The 19337-nt window shown below is 39.2% G+C and overlaps 2 protein-coding genes across 8 annotated transcripts in view; one reads left to right on the top strand and one right to left on the bottom strand.

Annotated features, from left to right (window-relative positions):
- Window positions 1–1697, bottom strand: part of LOC307160258 (uncharacterized protein) — a 37970-nt gene extending 36273 nt beyond the window's left edge. For 4 of the 5 annotated variants that reach the window (XM_079874207.1, XM_079874206.1, XM_079874208.1 and 1 more), the window contains exons 1-3: window positions 1478–1694; window positions 826–992; window positions 315–467 (exon numbers count right to left, since the gene is read on the bottom strand). In XM_079874207.1, coding sequence (XP_079730333.1) covers window positions 315–467; window positions 826–870 — 198 coding nt within the window. In that variant the 5' untranslated portion in view covers window positions 871–992; window positions 1478–1694. Of the gene's footprint in view, window positions 1–314; window positions 468–825; window positions 993–1477 lie in introns of all 5 variants that reach the window. The other variant, XM_079874209.1, reaches the window with a different exon arrangement.
- Window positions 1698–13810: 12113 nt separating this feature from the next.
- Window positions 13811–19337, top strand: part of gse1b (Gse1 coiled-coil protein b) — a 486478-nt gene continuing 480951 nt past the window's right edge. For all 3 annotated transcript variants that reach the window (XM_079874204.1, XM_079874205.1, XM_079874203.1), the window contains exon 1: window positions 13811–16306. In XM_079874204.1, coding sequence (XP_079730330.1) covers window positions 14159–16306 — 2148 coding nt within the window. In that variant the 5' untranslated portion in view covers window positions 13811–14158. The remainder of the gene's footprint in view (window positions 16307–19337) is intronic.

The raw sequence follows: 19337 nt of genomic DNA, 5'->3' as shown, positions 1-19337 counted from the left end.
TCACCGTTTATAAATTGTAAAAGTGTTATATAAGTTAAACATTAAAAGTCCAAGAACACGGAAAGCATTAGAAATTACACAACACTTTGGAACTAAGCCAAGTTTAATTTTATTTCCTCCCAAAGATGTTTTGTCATATATCCTGCTCTGCACTTCAAGGGGGATGGGCAATATGAGCAGGACAGAGCTCTTCTTAAAAACATGTTTCAAGTAATTGTATGTTTGAACAGCATCTTAATGCATTTTTGAATTAAACTAAATAAAAACAGTGGGCATCAGGCCACTGAACATATTTTTCAGAATTGAAGTGTTACCTTGACTTGTTCATCTTTATTGCCGAGTGCTGCATCCTTCTCCCTGATCAACTCTTTTAGATGAGCCACAAGTTCCTGCATTTGCGTCAGCTGCTCAGTGATCTCAGAAAATCTTATATCGGTGCCTGTGTCCACCGACGGGGAGCCAGGAGCCTGAGACAAGCAAAGGATCTATTAATGACCATGAACATACATGTAATGGATAATATACAGTCAGAAGGTTATTATCATAAATCACCCAGGGTGATCAGGATCCCACCGTGGAAGGTGTGTGTTTGGGGTCTTGTGTTACCCTGAAGGGTTTTTTTGTGTGATAATAACCGGATGACTAGATTATCACACGGCATCTCGCCAAATAAATAAATACGTTGACATGACACATTAAGAATTATTACTGAATAAAAGATGCAGTTCACTCCTAGACATTCCCACATTAAACACTCGCAGACAAGAGACAAGAAAAATAATCTGCATTATAAGATATTTTATCAAAAGCATGTTTAATACTCACTCCATGAGCAGAGCCGGACTCATCTGCCGAAAACCACTTCAGCATTGTTTACACAACCTATGGCCTAGGACAGGTTTTAAATAAATGAAAGCAAATTCTACACAATACTCATTTTACAGTCATCCTACTGGAGGGTTCTTCAAATCCAGTCCTGGAGTTCCACTGCCCTGTATTAAAATAAAATATGCATAAATATATATATATATAGATATATATATATATAGCCTAATATTAATGACATGTTTATATGCAAATAAACAAATAAATTAATCACGTTTATGAAGTTATATAAAATTAGTATTATAATCCTAGAGAGCGTTATACAGGTGCATTATATATCTATGTCATCTAATTGAAGCTTTTTGTGTTCAGTCAGGGGATGAACATCATAAATTAATATCTAAACAAACAATGCTAACTATCATCAACAATCACAACCTACTAAAGCGATAGAAAAAAAAAGACAAGACAAAAATAACAACAACATCAACGGAACAATTCGCACATCTTCAAACACCTCATAATGTTGGCAGAAATCTGATACTAAGCGCATAAAATTTAAACCGTGACTTGCAGCAACTATGAATATTTAAAAATGAAATGAATGAAATGTCAGTTAAGTTACACTCTATTTACCTAAAGTTAATCTTACCTGCCTCCCAATAACATGGAATTATATCGCGTCACATTTCGAAACCAGTACATGACAATATGTTCACTCGTACATGTATTAAGATGCCAAATATATATACGTTTTGTGTTTAAAAGCGGCGATCCAGCAACTTCATTTTGTATAGGTTAATCAAGTCATCTCTTTCTCTGCTCTTGCTAATGCTCAAGTTCTTCTTCTTGATGTTTAATGGCCGCTCACTGCTTTAGAGCATTACCGCCGCCTACTGTACATTGTGCCTGGTCGCCAGAGTCTAGTTGCTTCACTCAGTGACTGATACCAGTCTTTGAATTAATTAAACTTCAGTAAATTAATTTAAAAACAAATGTAAAACATACTACAGTAAATTAATTTTAATTTAATTCAATAATCTAATCTAAACTAAACTAAACTGATTTAATTTAAAAGAAATAGCCTTAATTAAATTATGTGTAAAAACTTTCTTCAATTAAATTAAGGGTAATGTATTAATTTTATTGTGTGTATTCTTTTGTGTACACATTTATTGTGTGTATTTTAATGTGTGATGTAGTCAGCCGGATCAGGGCCGTATCCAGTTCAGATGGAGGACCTGCGCCTAGACACGACCACAACGCATCCCTGAAGTGTCAGCAGAGATTGTGTCAACTAGACTCTGTAAGGCCTCATCGACATGACAGCCATCAGCACTGATCTGACACTGAAACTGGATAATATTCTGAATGTTCCAATCCAATCTGACTTCTGACCTATAATGCTGCCTGAATCATAATCATACTTTGTTCATTCATTGGCCAGAGGAGAACTGAGCCTGGGTTCTCCCAAGGTTTTTTTCTCCATTCTTTCACCTGATGGTGTTTTGGTTCCTTGCCACTGTCGCCTTTTTCGCATTTTTTCGCCTTTGTCACCTTTGGCTTTTGGCTTTTAATTTAATATTCAACAATATTATTGATCTGCCAACACTGACACCATTATAAGAGAACTGAACTGAACTGGACGATGACATCACGGTTTTCTCCAGAGTATGGAGGTAGATTTGTGTCTTTATTATTCAATCAAAAAAAAGGTTGCTTCAATCAAAAAATATATTTTCAATCAAAAAAACCCGTTTCAATCAAAGAAAAAAAGTGTTTGAATGCAAAAATATATTTGAGACTCAAAAAAATGCATTTGAACACTATTTTTTTTTGCTTGAAAATGTTTTTTTTGATAGAAGTGAAGGTTTTTTTGTTTGAAGCAACTTTTTTGATTGAAGTATTGTTGTTTTGTGTTTGGGCCATATTATGGGTAGGACATTTGTGTCTTTATAATTCAATCAAAAAAGAAGTTGCTTCAAACAAACAAAACATATTTTCAATAAAAAAATCACTTCAATCAAAAAATAAACCTTTTCAATCATAGAAAAAATGTTTTTGAATGCAAAAAAATATTTGAGATTCAAAAAATTGCACTTGAACACTTTTTTTTTGATTGAAAATGTTTTCTTTGATTGAAGTAATCTTTTTTGTGTTTGGACCATGTTATGGGTAGGACATTTGTGTCTTAATTATTCAATCCCAAAAAAGTTGCTTCAATCAAAAAAAAAACATTTTCAATCAAAAAAAAATAATTTCAATCAAAGAAAAAACTGTTTAAATGCAAAAAAAAAAAAAATCATTTGAAGTGTTTTTTTTTTATTGAACTTTCTTTTTTTTTGAATGAAGTGAAAAAAGTTTTGAAGTCGTTTTTTTTTTTAAATCATTTTGACACAAACGTACCGCAGTGGGGGCGGGTGCTTCCCCATTGGTCAGACATGCTTGAGTGACAAGTGTCTACACCAACGACGTCTTTCTGACAAGCAAGTCATGGTCGCCACTCGCCAGCGAGCCAGGAAGCAGTGGTGGAGTTGTTGGTAAGTAGATAAAACCGTATTAAAATGATTGGTGTCACGTTATTAGCCTACTCTGTTTGATATTTCGATTAAACATACAGCTTGCTAACTTAGCTCACGTTGACTAATTTGTGTGATGGTGTTAGATATCTGACGCCTCATATTGTCAGGCAGGCTAGCAGGGTGCGCTAACGGCTAATTGAATTGTTTATTTCACTTAAGTAACGTTACAGAGGCTTGCTATGTGCTAGTGCTATATTGTGTTATAATACGTAACGTCATTAGTGGTCAAACAACAGTCCACAGGCCAACTGTTGCCCACAGCGGTGGTATGCAACATTATTTTCCGTACGGGACGGCATATGTAAGCCCCGCTCTCAAAATAACAGCATCTGCCTCTGTGTCTGCGAGCATTTGACTGTGATGGTGGGGAGACCACTACCCGTGAGCGAGAGAGAGAGCGGGACGGTCAAATAGCTGTAATCCTGTGGGCTGTGTGAGAAGATAGACTCAGGCTCTGCATGACCTGTTGCTGCTAAACAGGCAGCGCTGTGGGCAACAGTTGGCCTGTGGACTGTTGTTTGACCACTAATGACGTTACGTATTATAACACAATATAGCACTAGCACATAGCAAGCCTCTGTAACGTTACTTAAGTGAAATAAACAATTCAATTAGCCGTTAGCGCACCCTGCTAGCCTGCCTGACAATATGAGGCGTCAGATATCTAACACCATCACACAAATTAGTCAACGTGAGCTAAGTTAGCAAGCTGTATGTTTAATCGAAATATCAAACAGAGTAGGCTAATAACGTGACACCAATCATTTTAATACGGTTTTATCTACTTACCAACAACTCCACCACTGCTTCCTGGCTCGCTGGCGAGTGGCGACCATGACTTGCTTGTCAGAAAGACGTCGTTGGTGTAGACACTTGTCACTCAAGCATGTCTGACCAATGGGGAAGCACCCGCCCCCACTGCGGTACGTTTGTGTCAAAATGATTTAAAAAAAAAACGACTTCAAAACTTTTTTCACTTCATTCAAAAAAAAAGAAAGTTCAATAAAAAAAAACACTTCAAATGATTTTTTTTTTTTTTGCATTTAAACAGTTTTTTCTTTGATTGAAATTATTTTTTTTTGATTGAAAATGTTTTTTTTTTGATTGAAGCAACTTTTTTGGGATTGAATAATTAAGACACAAATGTCCTACCCATAACATGGTCCAAACACAAAAAAGATTACTTCAATCAAAGAAAACATTTTCAATCAAAAAAAAAGTGTTCAAGTGCAATTTTTTGAATCTCAAATATTTTTTTGCATTCAAAAACATTTTTTCTATGATTGAAAAGGTTTATTTTTTGATTGAAGTGATTTTTTTATTGAAAATATGTTTTGTTTGTTTGAAGCAACTTCTTTTTTGATTGAATTATAAAGACACAAATGTCCTACCCATAATATGGCCCAAACACAAAACAACAATACTTCAATCAAAAAAGTTGCTTCAAACAAAAAAACCTTCACTTCTATCAAAAAAAACATTTTCAAGCAAAAAAAAATAGTGTTCAAATGCATTTTTTTGAGTCTCAAATATATTTTTGCATTCAAACACTTTTTTTCTTTGATTGAAACGGGTTTTTTTGATTGAAAATATATTTTTTGATTGAAGCAACCTTTTTTTTGATTGAATAATAAAGACACAAATCTACCTCCATACCAGAGCGGCTAAATATATAAATTAACTAAATTAATAACTTTTTTACAACAAAAATGAAACATCACTGAGCTTACTTAAGCTGGACTGTGACGCTATTTTCTTCTGGAAACAAACTTTGTAGCATTATTTTCCTGTTATCTCCGTAAAGCTGCTTTGAAACAATCTGTATTGTAAAAAGCGCTATATAAATAAAGGTGACTTGACTTGACTATTCGGAAAACATGATAGCCTACTGCTAATTTCTGAATACATCACATCACTTCAAAATAAGAAGTTATACCTGAAGTTATAAGAGTTATACCTGTCACCTACACTCAGCAGTTATGCGCTCTGTTTACATATCCAGGGGTGCATGGTGAACTCAGGACAATGCAGAAAGGTGGTGGAAATAGCATAGTCTTGGCAGTATACTGTCTTTGTTGCCCCATTATGGTTTTTCGAATATTCACTTTCATGCAGTGTGTAATATAGCTGTTTGTGAATGTAAACGTTCTGCAAAGTTGTAAAGTCGAAGTTGCACGATAAATAAAGATATTGTCTCCCAAAAGAAAAATGTACTCTGAACCACCAATACGAGTCCTTTTTTATTCAAATCCTACTGCTTTACGGTTCTACGTCATTAGAAGATACATTTGCATAATGCCCGCCTATTGTACGTTGTCCGCCCGTAAACAACGTGACCACCAGTTCTCAAACATTATTTTACTGACGACTGCTTCTCAAATTCAACACGGGATTCGCAAAACGCTTGCTCTTGAAATATGGGTCAGTATAGTTTATTTGGACCAGCTTGCTCCTCAGAATCACAACCTGTAAGTATGAATAATTATTAATGCAGGGCTATATATTTTCTACCAGGTGTTCAAAATACTTAGTTTTGTGTTTTATTGTGAAAGTTTTTCCGGCTAACCGACGTATTACTGTCTTGCTGAAATACTTCTGCTAAGCTGCTGTGCACTATTACCTAAAACTTAATGCAGATTGTCAGTTGTTCTTACTACTTTGAGTAAAGATACAGGATGGAGCAAGATTGTTTTACAAATGTTTGTTACATCAGTCATTCACGTTAGTGCTGGGCGAACATATGCATACGTCCTGCTCAAGTTGTCCTTGCGATGGAGGTTCGGGTTAAATAACTAGTTTGCACTCGGATTGATATGGTAAATGGTAAACATGGACATGGTAAACCAGATATGATAAAACGTCATCGTTACTGTCTTTACAGTTCAATCGTTGAGCTGTAGGAAGCATCAGGACAGACCTGACGTTCAGTTATGTTAATGGGTGTGTAGCTTCAGACAGGCCTATCACAACAGGCTGGGCCATCTGGCCAATCAGAGCAGAGGAGGCTCTGGGAAAGCCTTAAGGGATTTACAGAGACTGATTCATCCAACAACTCGTTTGAGAATCATTGAACAATGTGTATTATGAGAAAATGTAAGTATTTTTTTACTTCTGTCACAATGGGTTGCAAAAAAAAAATAAAAAAAAATAAGAAGGTTGGATTTAAATGTAGCAGTACTTCTTTATTACAAAACTCAAAGGAACCAAAACACTCAGGAATATCACCCATGAAACCACAGGAGCAGAACAACCAAGCATACATAGATGAGAACTAACCATGAATGAATCCAAATCAAGGCTATAAATACACAGGGATGATTAATGCAACTCAGATCAGGTGTAATTAAATCAGTAAAAAAGGCAACACACATGGGAATCAGACAAGTGGGAAAACTAGAATAAAGGAAATATGCAAAAAAAAAAAAAAAACACAGAAAACAGAACATAACCCTAACAACTTCTCTGTTAAGGATTAAGAGATTGTTATTAAAAATATCATGAATTTATACTAATTTCCAAGGCGGGAATGAACAGTAGGTCCGTTTCCATTACCCTCCAAATTGTGCAAAGTGAAAATGCGAATTTAAAATACGCTCAATGGAAACACGTCAATTTCGCAAAAACTCCCATATATATATATATATATATATATATATAAAAAAGGATTTACGCTCACAAGAGGTAGTTTTTCAGGCAATTCGAAAAGGAATATTTCGCAAAACTGCAATGGAAACAGTTTTTTCACATTTGGCCTACAGGTTACCTGGCCTACATAAAAGTTGATCATTCTTTAATGATGGCGCGGTATGTTTGGACAGAAGACGAGACAGAGTTCTTTATTACAATCATAAAAGACAAAAGAATTATTGGAAAACTGGATTCTAAACAACAAATAATTTCCACAATTTATCAAGACCTCAAAGAAGATAAACAACCAGTAACATCTCATACATGGCCACTCCCAATTATAAGGGGCTTTCCTTGCCATTGGTGCTTGGCACTTGGTCTTCTTCGATTAAAAATAATGGCAAGTGCAGTGTCACAATTATGTTCAGTCAGTGTTGTTATCATAGATATAATTTTAGTTTGTATTCTCTAGTTTCTGTGTTCCTTTGATTTTCCAAAAGGGCGTTGATTTAAAAAAATTGTATACAGAACAATTCTGGCATCTTGCCGTCACCTTCCCCTATGATGATGACGAGACCCTCAAACCATTGTTCTGGATCGGGGCCAACTACCTCACCCTGTAGACTTCCCAGGCCATCATCAGGTGTCTAGAGAGTCTCTCCCTGATACAGGACACAGACCCAGAGCCCAACCAACTACCCCCATCAACAGCGGAGATTTCGCTAGAGCCCAGCACAGACGGAGAGCGACTGCCCACCGCGATGAGTGAGCCAGAGCCCGAAGAGAAAGGGACAGTACCGACCATCGCTCCGGAGCCGGAGCCCCAGAGTGAGTTTGACTAGGGGTGTGAGCAAGCTTACCTCTGTCACCTTCACCGCAAATCTCAGCCAGTCCTTCAGCCCCGCCTCTGCTGGATGCCTGCAGCCCATCGTCTTCCCCGGGAACACCTTGCTGTGATGTGAAGCCTTAGGTCGTGCAACCACCAGCCTCGCCCGAGCAAGTCATCGCCCGGATGTCGTCGGCCACCGTAACATCATGGTTCCTCCCTCCTGCAACTCCACTATAGGCATCCATACTGTGCTCTGGGTCTCGACCCCCAGGCAACTCCATTCAGCACCACCATCTACGCCTCCAGGGGCCCATCTGCCTGCTTTTACCATCTCTTTGCCGTCTCTTCTCACCATCATTCACCTACCCTTCTCACCATCCCTTCGCCCTTCGGGTGGGTCTGTATAAATAACACTAAAGCAAGATACCCCTTTGAAATATGTGAGATGTATGGTTTAAACTGCAAAGGTAAAACATAAATTAGAATGATTTTGACAGATGTGAAAAGGGAGGATAATCTATATGTGTGTTAAGTGTTTTGACAAAAAAACACTTCTGCACAGAACTCAATACTCAAATTGATGCTTCCTCCTTTCCTCGTTCATCTCTCCTCCAGCCTGTGACATGGAAACCAATTGAATTCAGCCATCTTGAAGGACATCTCAATTCTCTAATTGCACCGCAAAGGAACGAGGAGTGAGGAAGCTTCTAGAGGAACTATGTGTGAGGATGCACAGGTGTATTATATGTGGTGTATGGTCAGGTGTATGACAAGTCTTTCTTGTCGAGAAACCTGACACACATATAAATTCTCCCCCTCCACATCTGTCACAATAATTTGAATTTATGATTTACCTTTGCAGTTTAAATAAACCATATGTCACACACATATATCAATAGGGCATCTTGCTTTATCTTTATTATTTATTAATTTCTTAAAAAAACATTTTAACAACATAAGGGCAGATCCTTTGAGCGCAGCTGATGACGCTTTAAAGTGGCGCTCGAGTGATCAAGAATATACCAATATACAAATAAGCTTTCCTTCGACTCCTCTGTCCTCATTTTCTTTCCTTGCAGCCTTCCCTTGCATCCTACAGGGGGTGGAGCTGAGACGCGAGGAAAGGAAGCGAGGATAGGACATGAGGATGCACAAATAAGAAATGAGAAGCACTCATAGTCTCTTCTGGAAGCTTCCTCACTCCTCGTTCCTTGTCTCCTAATGGTGCAATTAGAGAATTGAGATGTCCTTCAAGATGGTTTACTTTGATCGGTTTCTGGTTCACAGTCTGGAGGACGGAGGAGCAAGGAAATGAGGAAGCATCAATTTGAGTATTGAGAAGCACCCTGTGTGTTCATTTTTTAATGTTCATTGTCCTGTCCACCTGCTGTGTTCCAGTCCTGCCCTGTACTGTGCTCTTTTCCCTATTCAGGGTTGTGCCTTTTTTGCCTCAAATAAAGAGGTTATTTGAACCATGGCATCCTATCTGGGCTACTTTACAGGAAGAGAAGGACTGTGTCTCCAGAGCATGTAGATGCATGTGGGGCAGTGTGATCTAATGCAGTGTTTCCCAACTCTGTTCCTAGAGGCACACTGACAGTACATATTTTTGTACTGTTGATAAACTCTTTTTATTCAAACATACCTGAGAACTGAAATGGATGGATCAAATTAGGGTGACATCCAAAATATGTACTCTTGGTATACTTCTAGGAACAGAATTGGGAGAGACTGATCTAATGAACATGCTGTGTATGCAATGGAGAATACAGGTTCATAGATTTGATTAACATCCTGGCCAATGAAGTAAGGAAAGTGATACAAGTCTTGAAGAGCAGCAAGACTCAAGGGCTGGATGCCAAACTTTTGATGCAAGGCAGCGACAGCGAGTGGCCATGCTAATTAAACTGTTCAATGAGCGCTGACAAGCTCAATGTGTCCCCAGGGACAGGAGAAAAGGTTTGATTGTTAAACTACCAAAGAGAGTGATAAATTGGCTGATTGCAAAAATTGGCGAGGCATAATGATGCCCTCAGTCTTAGCCGGTCTGCAGCATCATCCTACTGCAACGTCTGCAAAGTGGACAAAGTGCTACAAGAAGTGCAAGTTGGGTTCCAAATGGGACAATCTTGCAGTGACCAAATTTTCATTTGGCGCCACTGGTCATCATCTTTACAGACTTTTAGAAGGCCTTCAGTAGCTTCCATAGGGACTCTTTCAGGGAAATCACGAGATCCTATGGAGATTCCCTGCAGAACATCAGTATCTTCCGGAACCTGTACCTAAAATTCCAGTTGCTGCATCAAGATAGAAAACGGGTTCATAGATTTTAACATCGTCACCAGTGTGCAGGAAGACTGCGTCCTATCTCCATTTCTGTTCCGGCTAGCCATGGACATTGTCATGATGAGAACGATGACATGCCCACGCATTGGTATCCTGTGGAAGAACAAATACCAGCGTACAGACCTTGAATTTGCAGAAGACATTGCGTTACTTTCAGAAACCGATCCTGGTCTGCAACACGTGACCACAAGCCTTGAACGAGAAGCTGCAACAAAATCCTGCAACAAGACAGAAAGCTGAAAGAAACAGACACTGAATGCAGGACTGGATGGACATATCCTGCGCCTGTCCACTGGAGAGCATTTGTTGCCCAATGTGCACAACAGCGCAAGAAGAACTAAACAAAATCCTTATTATTATTATTTCAAAGTGGACAAGGATTTCAGTCTCCAGTACAAAGACTTCTATGACCCTTTACCTTTATAGCTACTGACCAAAATTCAGCAGAAGGATATTTTCAAAGATGCATACCCTGGTCCTGTCATTTAAATATATATACGGTTTTATACGGTATCAACTGCAGCAAAAGATAACAGATTCAACTCTCTCTTCATCTTCCCCTCACTTCACCATAACACAGCCCTTATGCAATTTCAAGTATTTTTCATTGAAGTAGCAAAATACAATGGAAATGATTTCAGTTCTAGTCTCTGGCTCAGTCTACTTTCACGTAAACCATGAATAACTAATTTCCTTCACTATTCCATTAGTCACAATGTTCCTCATTACAGCAATGAGTTCGCTGTGTGGGTGGCATTTTTTGTTTTCAAAATGTGTGCCAAATGTGGGTCCTTCCTGATTGCACACACACCTTATGATATGATCACCCATATGATCAAAGGCCTCAGTTTTACCCCTTAAGGGGTAACTTGGACAATAGTAACTCCACAACATCAATAAGGGAAGACATTTTGTATTTATTTGTTTTTATTTAATCTGCATGCATTTTCTCTGTTTAGTTTACCTTTTCTTCTGCCCCCATCCTGATTATACCTCACCTCAGACGAGCCCTAATGGAAGTCTGCTCTTTGTTCTTGAGGCGAGCTATGGTCTTCCAGATGATGTGGTTTTAGACATTTCTTAGAGGAATTCTGCCAGCAGATTGGGCCACCGCCAGTGTGTCGTTGAGGTTCCACAATCCAATAGCCAGGCACAGCAGGCAAACCAGGATTTTGAGCAGATGCTCCAATGTTTTGTCTTCCCTTAACCCCTACCTGGAGTCAGTAGCTGATGTAGGCTGAATACTCTCACAACTCCTTGCGTGTGTCTTTGACTGGGCTTCTTCTGTTTATGTGTTGCCTTGGTTATCATCCCCCTCTTTTCTATTCACAGGGTTCTGAAGCTGAAAATTCAGATGAAAATTATGTCATCATTGTCTCGGCCTCAAGTTGTTCCAAACCTGTGTGAATTTCTTTCTGCTGCTGAACACAAAAGAAGATATTTTGAAGAATGTCGGTAACCAAACATTTGATGGGCCTCATTGACTTACACAGTAAAAAAATGTCATACTATGAAAGTCAATGGGGCCCATCAAGTCAACATTCAACATTCGCTGTAACAGTATAAAAAAAGACAACTTATACTGCACATTTGTGGTCTGATCTTCCGATTTAATTTCTGTTATATCTTATGGGGTTACATGAAGAAACAGAAAAAAATGATACAAACTAAATCCAGAAAAACTGTGGCAACGTCTCCAAGACGCTTGAGGAAACCTACATGCAAATCTACTGTGAAAAGTTTTAGGCACTTGTGTAAAAATGCTGTAAAGTGAAGATGCTTTCAAAAATAATCTCATAAATAGATTTTATTAATTAACTTAAACTTACTCTAAAACTCTGAGAATGTTTAACTAGCCTCTGGTGTTGTCCTTTGTGGATGTACCGTGTGCATTGTTTTCAGTTCTGTTTCTGCCTGCCCTTTTTCGCTGTGTTTGGATGTACTCTGTTTTTGCCTTTGCCTGGATTCACTTTTGTTAATAAACTTCTAGAACTGCATTCAGATCCTACTCTCTGTCTTTCTGAATCAGCCCATGTTACAATTGATCCTTGACTTTTCATGTTAATTTTACATCTGGCATTTAAAACAGTTTAAAGAACACATTTATGTGTTGTAAGAAGACAAATTAAATGAGATCAGGTGAGGTTGATTACTTATGATGATATCATTATAAAGTTGCCTGATCAAATGTGTTTTGTGTAATTATACATCAAGTCTGTGACTTTACGGTTTGTCAGGAGCTGGCCATACAAGACAGAAGACTCTGGTCATTACTTTCTCATCCATGCAGCCAACCGCCGCCAAGCGATGTTGGCAAAATGACATGACATGATTCTTTGACTTGACAGTGTAAGAACAGTAGTGTTGTGACAATGATATATTCTTGTTGAGCACCCTTCTAAAAGCCACTCTATGAACGTGGACTTCAGCTTTGCACACAGGGACATCGTAAATCCTCAAAGCCATAAGCGCATATGAAGTGTGCCATTTGGGATTTGCCACACAGGCATCAACAATCAGCCTACAGTATGTCTCAACAATGGTGACAATCAGCAAACTATTCAGATTTAACAGATCATCTCTGAACATCACAAAACAAGCTATTAAGAGGTCACCTCAAAAACAACTGCAAAAATAAATGCACATAAATAAAATAATACGACAAATCAGCTGTATAATGATTTAATGTAGCAATGCATGGATGAGTTTTGTATTATGGCGACATGCAGTGCAACATGAAGCTTTTTGTTGATTGTCACAATTGTTGAGGTTCATATGCTGATTGTTGAAGTTTATGTGTGTTTAAATTATACAGTTGTTTAAACATTTTGAGCAAAACAGTTTGTGCACAACATGCTTTTCAATTCCATAAGAATATGGATGTCACAACACTGAATCTCATGCTGCAAGCTTTGTCGATTACTGTTATTGATAATATTAAATGAGTAGGCTACTACATCCTTACAAGCAGAGACTGGATTCTGAATGAGAGCAGTGAATCCAGATGATTATGTCACCAACAATGGGTCTTTTTCCACAGACTTTGACAACACATTTCAACTGTTATATATATGTATAAAAAAACTTGAATGTACATGTTAACACTGTTTAACACTATTTTGTTAAATTTTGTTTCATAAATGCTAACATTTTATAACCAGAGCTTGACCAAAATCATTTTTGAAATGTTTTACATGCATGATTGCACAAGAAGTGATTGTAAAACCTGTGGCCAGATCGTGTTTATATTTAAATATAGTGCTTTATTCTGGTTTCTGTGATATTTAGGGGTAGGGTGGTTAGGCTAGAGAAGAACAGTATCATTCACATGATATAAAAAACTATAAAAGTCAATGAGATGTCAGTCATCATCACTATTAAAAAAATGTCCCCATTAATATAGTTAAACCTGTTGAACACCAACTAGTGTGCCAGACTTCACTAGTTAAAAAAGACTTTGGTCTAATGGGCCAAATCATATAGTGTTTTGCACACTTTCGTGTTAGGCGAAAATATGAATCTAATATAAAAACAACGGAAGTCTATGAGATGTCGTAACTATAGGCTAGTGAAACAAACGCGTGTGTGTGTGTGACACTGAGTGAGTGAGAGAGATGGCGCTGTGTTCAGTTCAGTCGTCTCACAGCCACAAACTGGTGTGAGGAAACTTCGCCAGGCAACTTTATTAAGATTTTCTACTCTCTAACAGCACACGGATTACGCCGCCTCATAAGGATGTGACTCCAGACGACGGTCCAAATGTGCGTTTCTGGATTGTTACACTGACACACAAATCAGAAATCGGCGAAGCGAGTGAGTTTACGGAGTGAACGAGTTTTTACCCCCGCGGGATCAATGGCGCTACATATGTGAGAAAACGCACAAAGAATGCTAACTGGCTTTAAAATCACGCTGCTTGTGATTCTGAAGTACTTTTGCGCATGAAACTATGAACGATCCGGAGCTCACGCCGACCTCCAAGGCGCTACAGCGAATGGCTTCGTCTTTGCACGGGGAGGAGAGCGCTCTGTCCGGCAGCGTGTGCATCCCCGAGCGCAACGGAATTTTCTTCATCCACTGCTTCATCTGTGGGAGCGGAGTGACCCCGGGAAAAGAGCTGAGCTTACAGGTAAAATACCAACGAGAAAAGGATAGCGCTTTTTTCCCATTCCTGCAAGGCCAGGACCCGGCTCCAGGCGCGCCGGAGATCGGTCCGGATGGGGACGCTCTGGTGTGCGCCGTGTGCCACTGCTTCCTGCGCGAACAGTGGAACTCATTCGAGCGCAACAGGACGCCCATAGAAAAGCGCATGTACTGGCTTAAGAGACCATACCAGTGCGATTTACGGAACATTTCCTACGATCTTGAGCGGAGAATGAGCGTTAGTAATTATGACGCCAATGAGTCGGACATGTCCTCCTTCTCTGATAATGACTTGTCCGAGCAGGACTTGGACCTGTCAGCGTGCATGAATAGCAGTAATGCCACAGGTTTCCGTGCGTCTAATAAAGCCTCAAGAGAAGGCGGTAGAAAGAGCGCAATGAGTGTTAAAAGCAGCCCTGAGTCAGCGCGATATCCGACCAGAGTTTACACAGCTCAGGACGTACCCAAATCAGATCGGCGTGCGACTAAAATGATCAATCACATATCGCACTCATCTGTGTCCATGGCTGTCCAGCAGTATGACAGTCAGTCTGTGCGCACACCCCTGCAGGATAACGGCATCATTACGTGTAATAAGCAGTGGATACATGCGTCCACCGGTGATTTGGACGTGACTGACAGCTGCGAGATTAACATCACCAGTGATGATGAGAGAGACTTTGATATAGAGCGCAGTCAAGCTGCTAAATGTCACTCCAGTCTTTCTGCTGACGAATGCGTCTGTTATATTTGTGGAATCAAGCTTTCAGCAGGGGGCCGCTTCAGAGTGTTTGTGCAGAAGCAGGAGAGAGCGTCCAGCGAACCATTCTTTCCTTTTCTGTGGCTCCACACCCCTCCACCTGGTGCTGTGCCACTCAACCTGGGTGGATATACTCTGGTTTGTACCACTTGCCACTCTTCCCTGATGCAACAGTGGCGAGGGTTCGAGCTAGCAGATGTGCCTGTTCTCCAGCGACTCTATGTAGTGCCCCTCAACGCTGGTGCTGCAACCCCTCTTTCTCCACCTGCCATGAATGAATGTGTGGATGGATTACCAAAAATCCACCCACTCCCCTCCATGCCACAGAATCACAGGGAGGCCTGCTACCTATGTGGGAAGGACTGTGGTCGAGAGATCAGGACGGCATTTACCCATGCTGGTGCAAGTAAATCCCGCAGTGCAATGTATTTCCCATTCATAAAGCAGCTACAATGCCCTCCAAATGCTCAGAGTGTGCGTAATGGACAGATACACTGCTGTGTCGCATGTCACAGCATCTTGGAGGGGGTCTGGGCAGAGTACTGTCTCTGTCTAAGTGAGGAGCTCATTACTTCCCTCAGCATGTTCCGTGAGAGATACCACCTGGCCATGGGAAGGGGAGGAGTCTTGGTATCCCCCCCCAGAGGACCTCTGTCGACCCTTTCTCAGACTGTCATAACAACCACAAGCCACACCTCCATCTGTTACTTGTGTGGAGAGGAGCTCTCTGGAGGAACAGAGTATCAGCTTCATGTTAACCCTCCGGGGCGTTGTGGAGAGCGAGAACCCTTTTTTCCTTTTCTAACTGTCCACCCTCCCGCTCCCCGTGCCCGCCCTGCTGATGCCACAGGCCTTGTTTCTGCCTGTGCACTGTGCTACCATGACCTTCTGGGCCAGTGGACCCAACATGAGAGTCAGGGCTCAGGATCAGGCCCATCCAGCAGCCCCTGGGCACGCCAGTATAACTGCAACACATTCATCTGCTTCTTCTGTAGGAAAGAGAAGAAGAGACATCTTGGGCTGAAAGCGGTGTGCGTTGACCGCTTGCCTGTGTTCCTCTATGCTCCAAGGGTCAGCCAGACCCTGGTAATTGACAATGGCAAGCAGTTAACAATTGGCTCCTGCTTGGATTGTAAGTCCATGGTTCTGGCTGGACAGAACATGAAGCCGGTCGGTGGAATTGCTCAACACAAGGTAAGGCTGTTGTAGGCCAGATTGCTTTCCAGCATAATCTTTAGACTCTTTCATAGTCCAATTGGTTACAAAAAAAAAAAATCATTAGAACCTCAGATGACTTTGTTTTTCTAGCAACCACTAGATGGTCTTTCAGAGTCTTCTGGGGCTTCAGTTAGCACAGTTTATTAGGCAGCTTGGCTGGAGCTGTTTCTGGGCCAGCATGCAAAAGTTCATCTGATGCACTGATGAGTGAGTGAGCCAAGTGTTGAAACTAAAGTTATATGGCAGACTGCTGTTCTTTCTAGTGTGTGGGGTGACCACAGCAAGCGGGGGGTAGATAGAGTATGGAGCCTGCCGCATTAAAGAAATAAACATTTTGCAGACAGTCTAGTAGTTGTAAGCTCTGTTTAAAAACATTCTTCGCAGAGGCCAACTCAAGCTTTTGTTGGTCTCCAGGTGTGAGCATGTATTTCTTGTGTGTAAGTGTGTTTCAGAGAGACAGAACAGACTCTTTTGAGGATGTTACAAACAAAACCATCTATATAATGAGACAATTTTGTGAGAGGGTTTTTAAGCTGTAATTGGCAGATTCACATATTGGCTATAGATCTTAATATCAAGGCAGATGTTTGTTTTATGTTTTGAACAAAATTTATTACTGATTTAAACTTATTATTACTGATTGATTGATTGATCGATTGTGTGTGTGAAGCTACCTGTATTCTAATATAATAATGTATGCTAATCTTTATTTACTGCAGGACTAGCATATGAGAGTGGTGCAAACAAGTTTTACAGATGGTGGCACCAGCACTTTATTTGCTAGCACCAGTGGGATAAGGGGACCAATAATAAAGGACACAAATTAAAGTCAGCAATAACATTACATATTTTGTCTCACTGAAATGCACATTTGAAACACTGATTTTAATTCTACTTGGGGTTTGCTCTTCTTCCACAGTCCATACTTTTAAAAGGTTAGACCATGGTAACTACAGTAAAAAAAAAAAAAGTTTTAAGTTAGTTTAAACTGCTGAGCTGGTAAATAGTCTGTGCTGCATGGTTCAAACAGGTAGTGCAGTTTTGTTTCAAATTTTTGAGCGTTTGGTTTAACTAAATGTTTCTCAATGCTACAGAAATGGTGCATAGCCTAATCATACAGAGTTGACCAACTTTGTAAAGGTACCAGAGTTACTCCTGACAAAATTTAGCCACAACAAAGGTTGCTAAATGGAGCATCTAGTCACATTCTGGACGCCTGCTGCTACTTTGAAAGATTAGCATGTTTTGCTTTCGTTTACCCTGCTCCTGGTTCCTGTAGCACTTCCCATGATATATTCTGGTGTTTCCTGATATAGAGAAAGCTGTTCTCTGGAAGTTGAATGAAGGGGCTAGTCATGGATAGCAAATAGCTCTGTATGTGGAAGTCATATGAGGTAAAGAGTGTGCAACATCTTTTAGGTATAATGCAAAGCATTTTTTGTTTGTTATTTAAAAAAATGTTGTTATTTGAAAGAGATACTCTGTGAAGGATTATACAGAAAAAGAAGAACTTAAGAAGAACCAATTATTGTATAAGTTTGTATTAAGCACGAGAAAACTAAACCACGAATCAAACCACAGGTTAAATGAACAAGGAAATGTCTAATAAGAGAAATCTGTGTTGGTTTTTGAAATTTTCTTTTGTTTAATTTATTGATTTTTGGTGTACACATGGAGAATGCACACACAATATATGCACTTCTGTAGATAGCCAAAACGGGACTTTATGAATAAATGCAGGTGAAAATCAACTGTACTAGGAACACATATATCAACTCACAAGTTAATTTGGCGGTTCATAAATTAAATCCTCCAACCAGGAGCTTCAAACATTAGCTAAACAAAGGGTAAAGAGGGTAGCACACTGGATGAGAAGTGCCACATCCTTACAATTTGAACACTTTTTAAAAAAATTCCAAAAACATAAAAATGTCCAGTTTCCCAAATGTTAATAGAACATAATTTAAAGCTTAGTATGGTGTTGCTGAAATATTCAGTAAAATCCTCTTTAAAAAAAAAAGTTACTAATTAATCCCATGGTGAACATTGTAGGAACTTGATACACAGCAAAATCCTCAGTGTTAAATGAACACTACTGGACCCCCCTGCTGTTAACAAGCAGAATCACTTCAGTCAGCTGCAAATAAAATAACATTTTAAAACAAAAAGCATTACCATATCCACTTACTGCAAACCAGTTTGCCTTTGTTTCTTTCATATGTTTGCAAAAGTTCTTATTGAGAATTAACAGAGGTGTTTGCTAGGTAATTTTGATGATTTATTGAAAATATAACTTTCATTATGGGGATTGGTCCTTGACTTTTGTTAATTTAAGTCTCTTTCAGCAATTGCAATAGTTTTTTTAGATAAATTTTGTGTTTTGCTAAAGAAAGAGATTGATGAAAAGCAGATAAGGTTAAGATGTTTGCTTTTATGGCAGTCAAATGACTATGATAAATTGGTTTAAGCCACTGTTTTTTTCTTGAAGTCTGATTTAAAGCAAACAATAGGGAAGTTGTGGAATTAATGAAAAAAAAAAAAAAAGCTGTTGTGATAGAAAGATCCCTGTAACACTGTGAAAAGATGAAGAGCTTTCAAAACTGCTACTATCTTTTGTGTAAAAATTGAGACACACTTAAGACATTAACACTCATCATACAAACCTCAACAATGGTGACAATAAAAGTGAAAAGCGGAAAATTGTAAGACAATGTAGCTGCATAATTTATTCATGCGGCAATGCATGCTTTGAGTCATGAATGAGTTTTGGACTATGCTAACACCCAGCATGCATTGCAGCATGAAACATGCCACCATATGCTGATCGTTACGCCATAGTTATCTTTATGCACAAAATGTTTTTTTTATCAGTTTTCAGTTGAGTTGTGGAATATATTTGTTTTTACGATGCATCGCGATGCTGATGTGAACAATTCTGCATCAATGCATAAAAGCTAAAGAATATATATATTTTAAAAATGTAATTAGATGCATATTAATGTACTGT

Source organism: Squalius cephalus, assembly GCF_949319135.1.
Source record: "Squalius cephalus genome assembly, chromosome: 6".
Taxonomy (NCBI): domain Eukaryota; kingdom Metazoa; phylum Chordata; class Actinopteri; order Cypriniformes; family Leuciscidae; genus Squalius; species Squalius cephalus.
The sequence above is the reverse complement of the archived record's forward strand: the minus strand, read 5'-3'. Positions and strand labels throughout refer to the sequence as shown.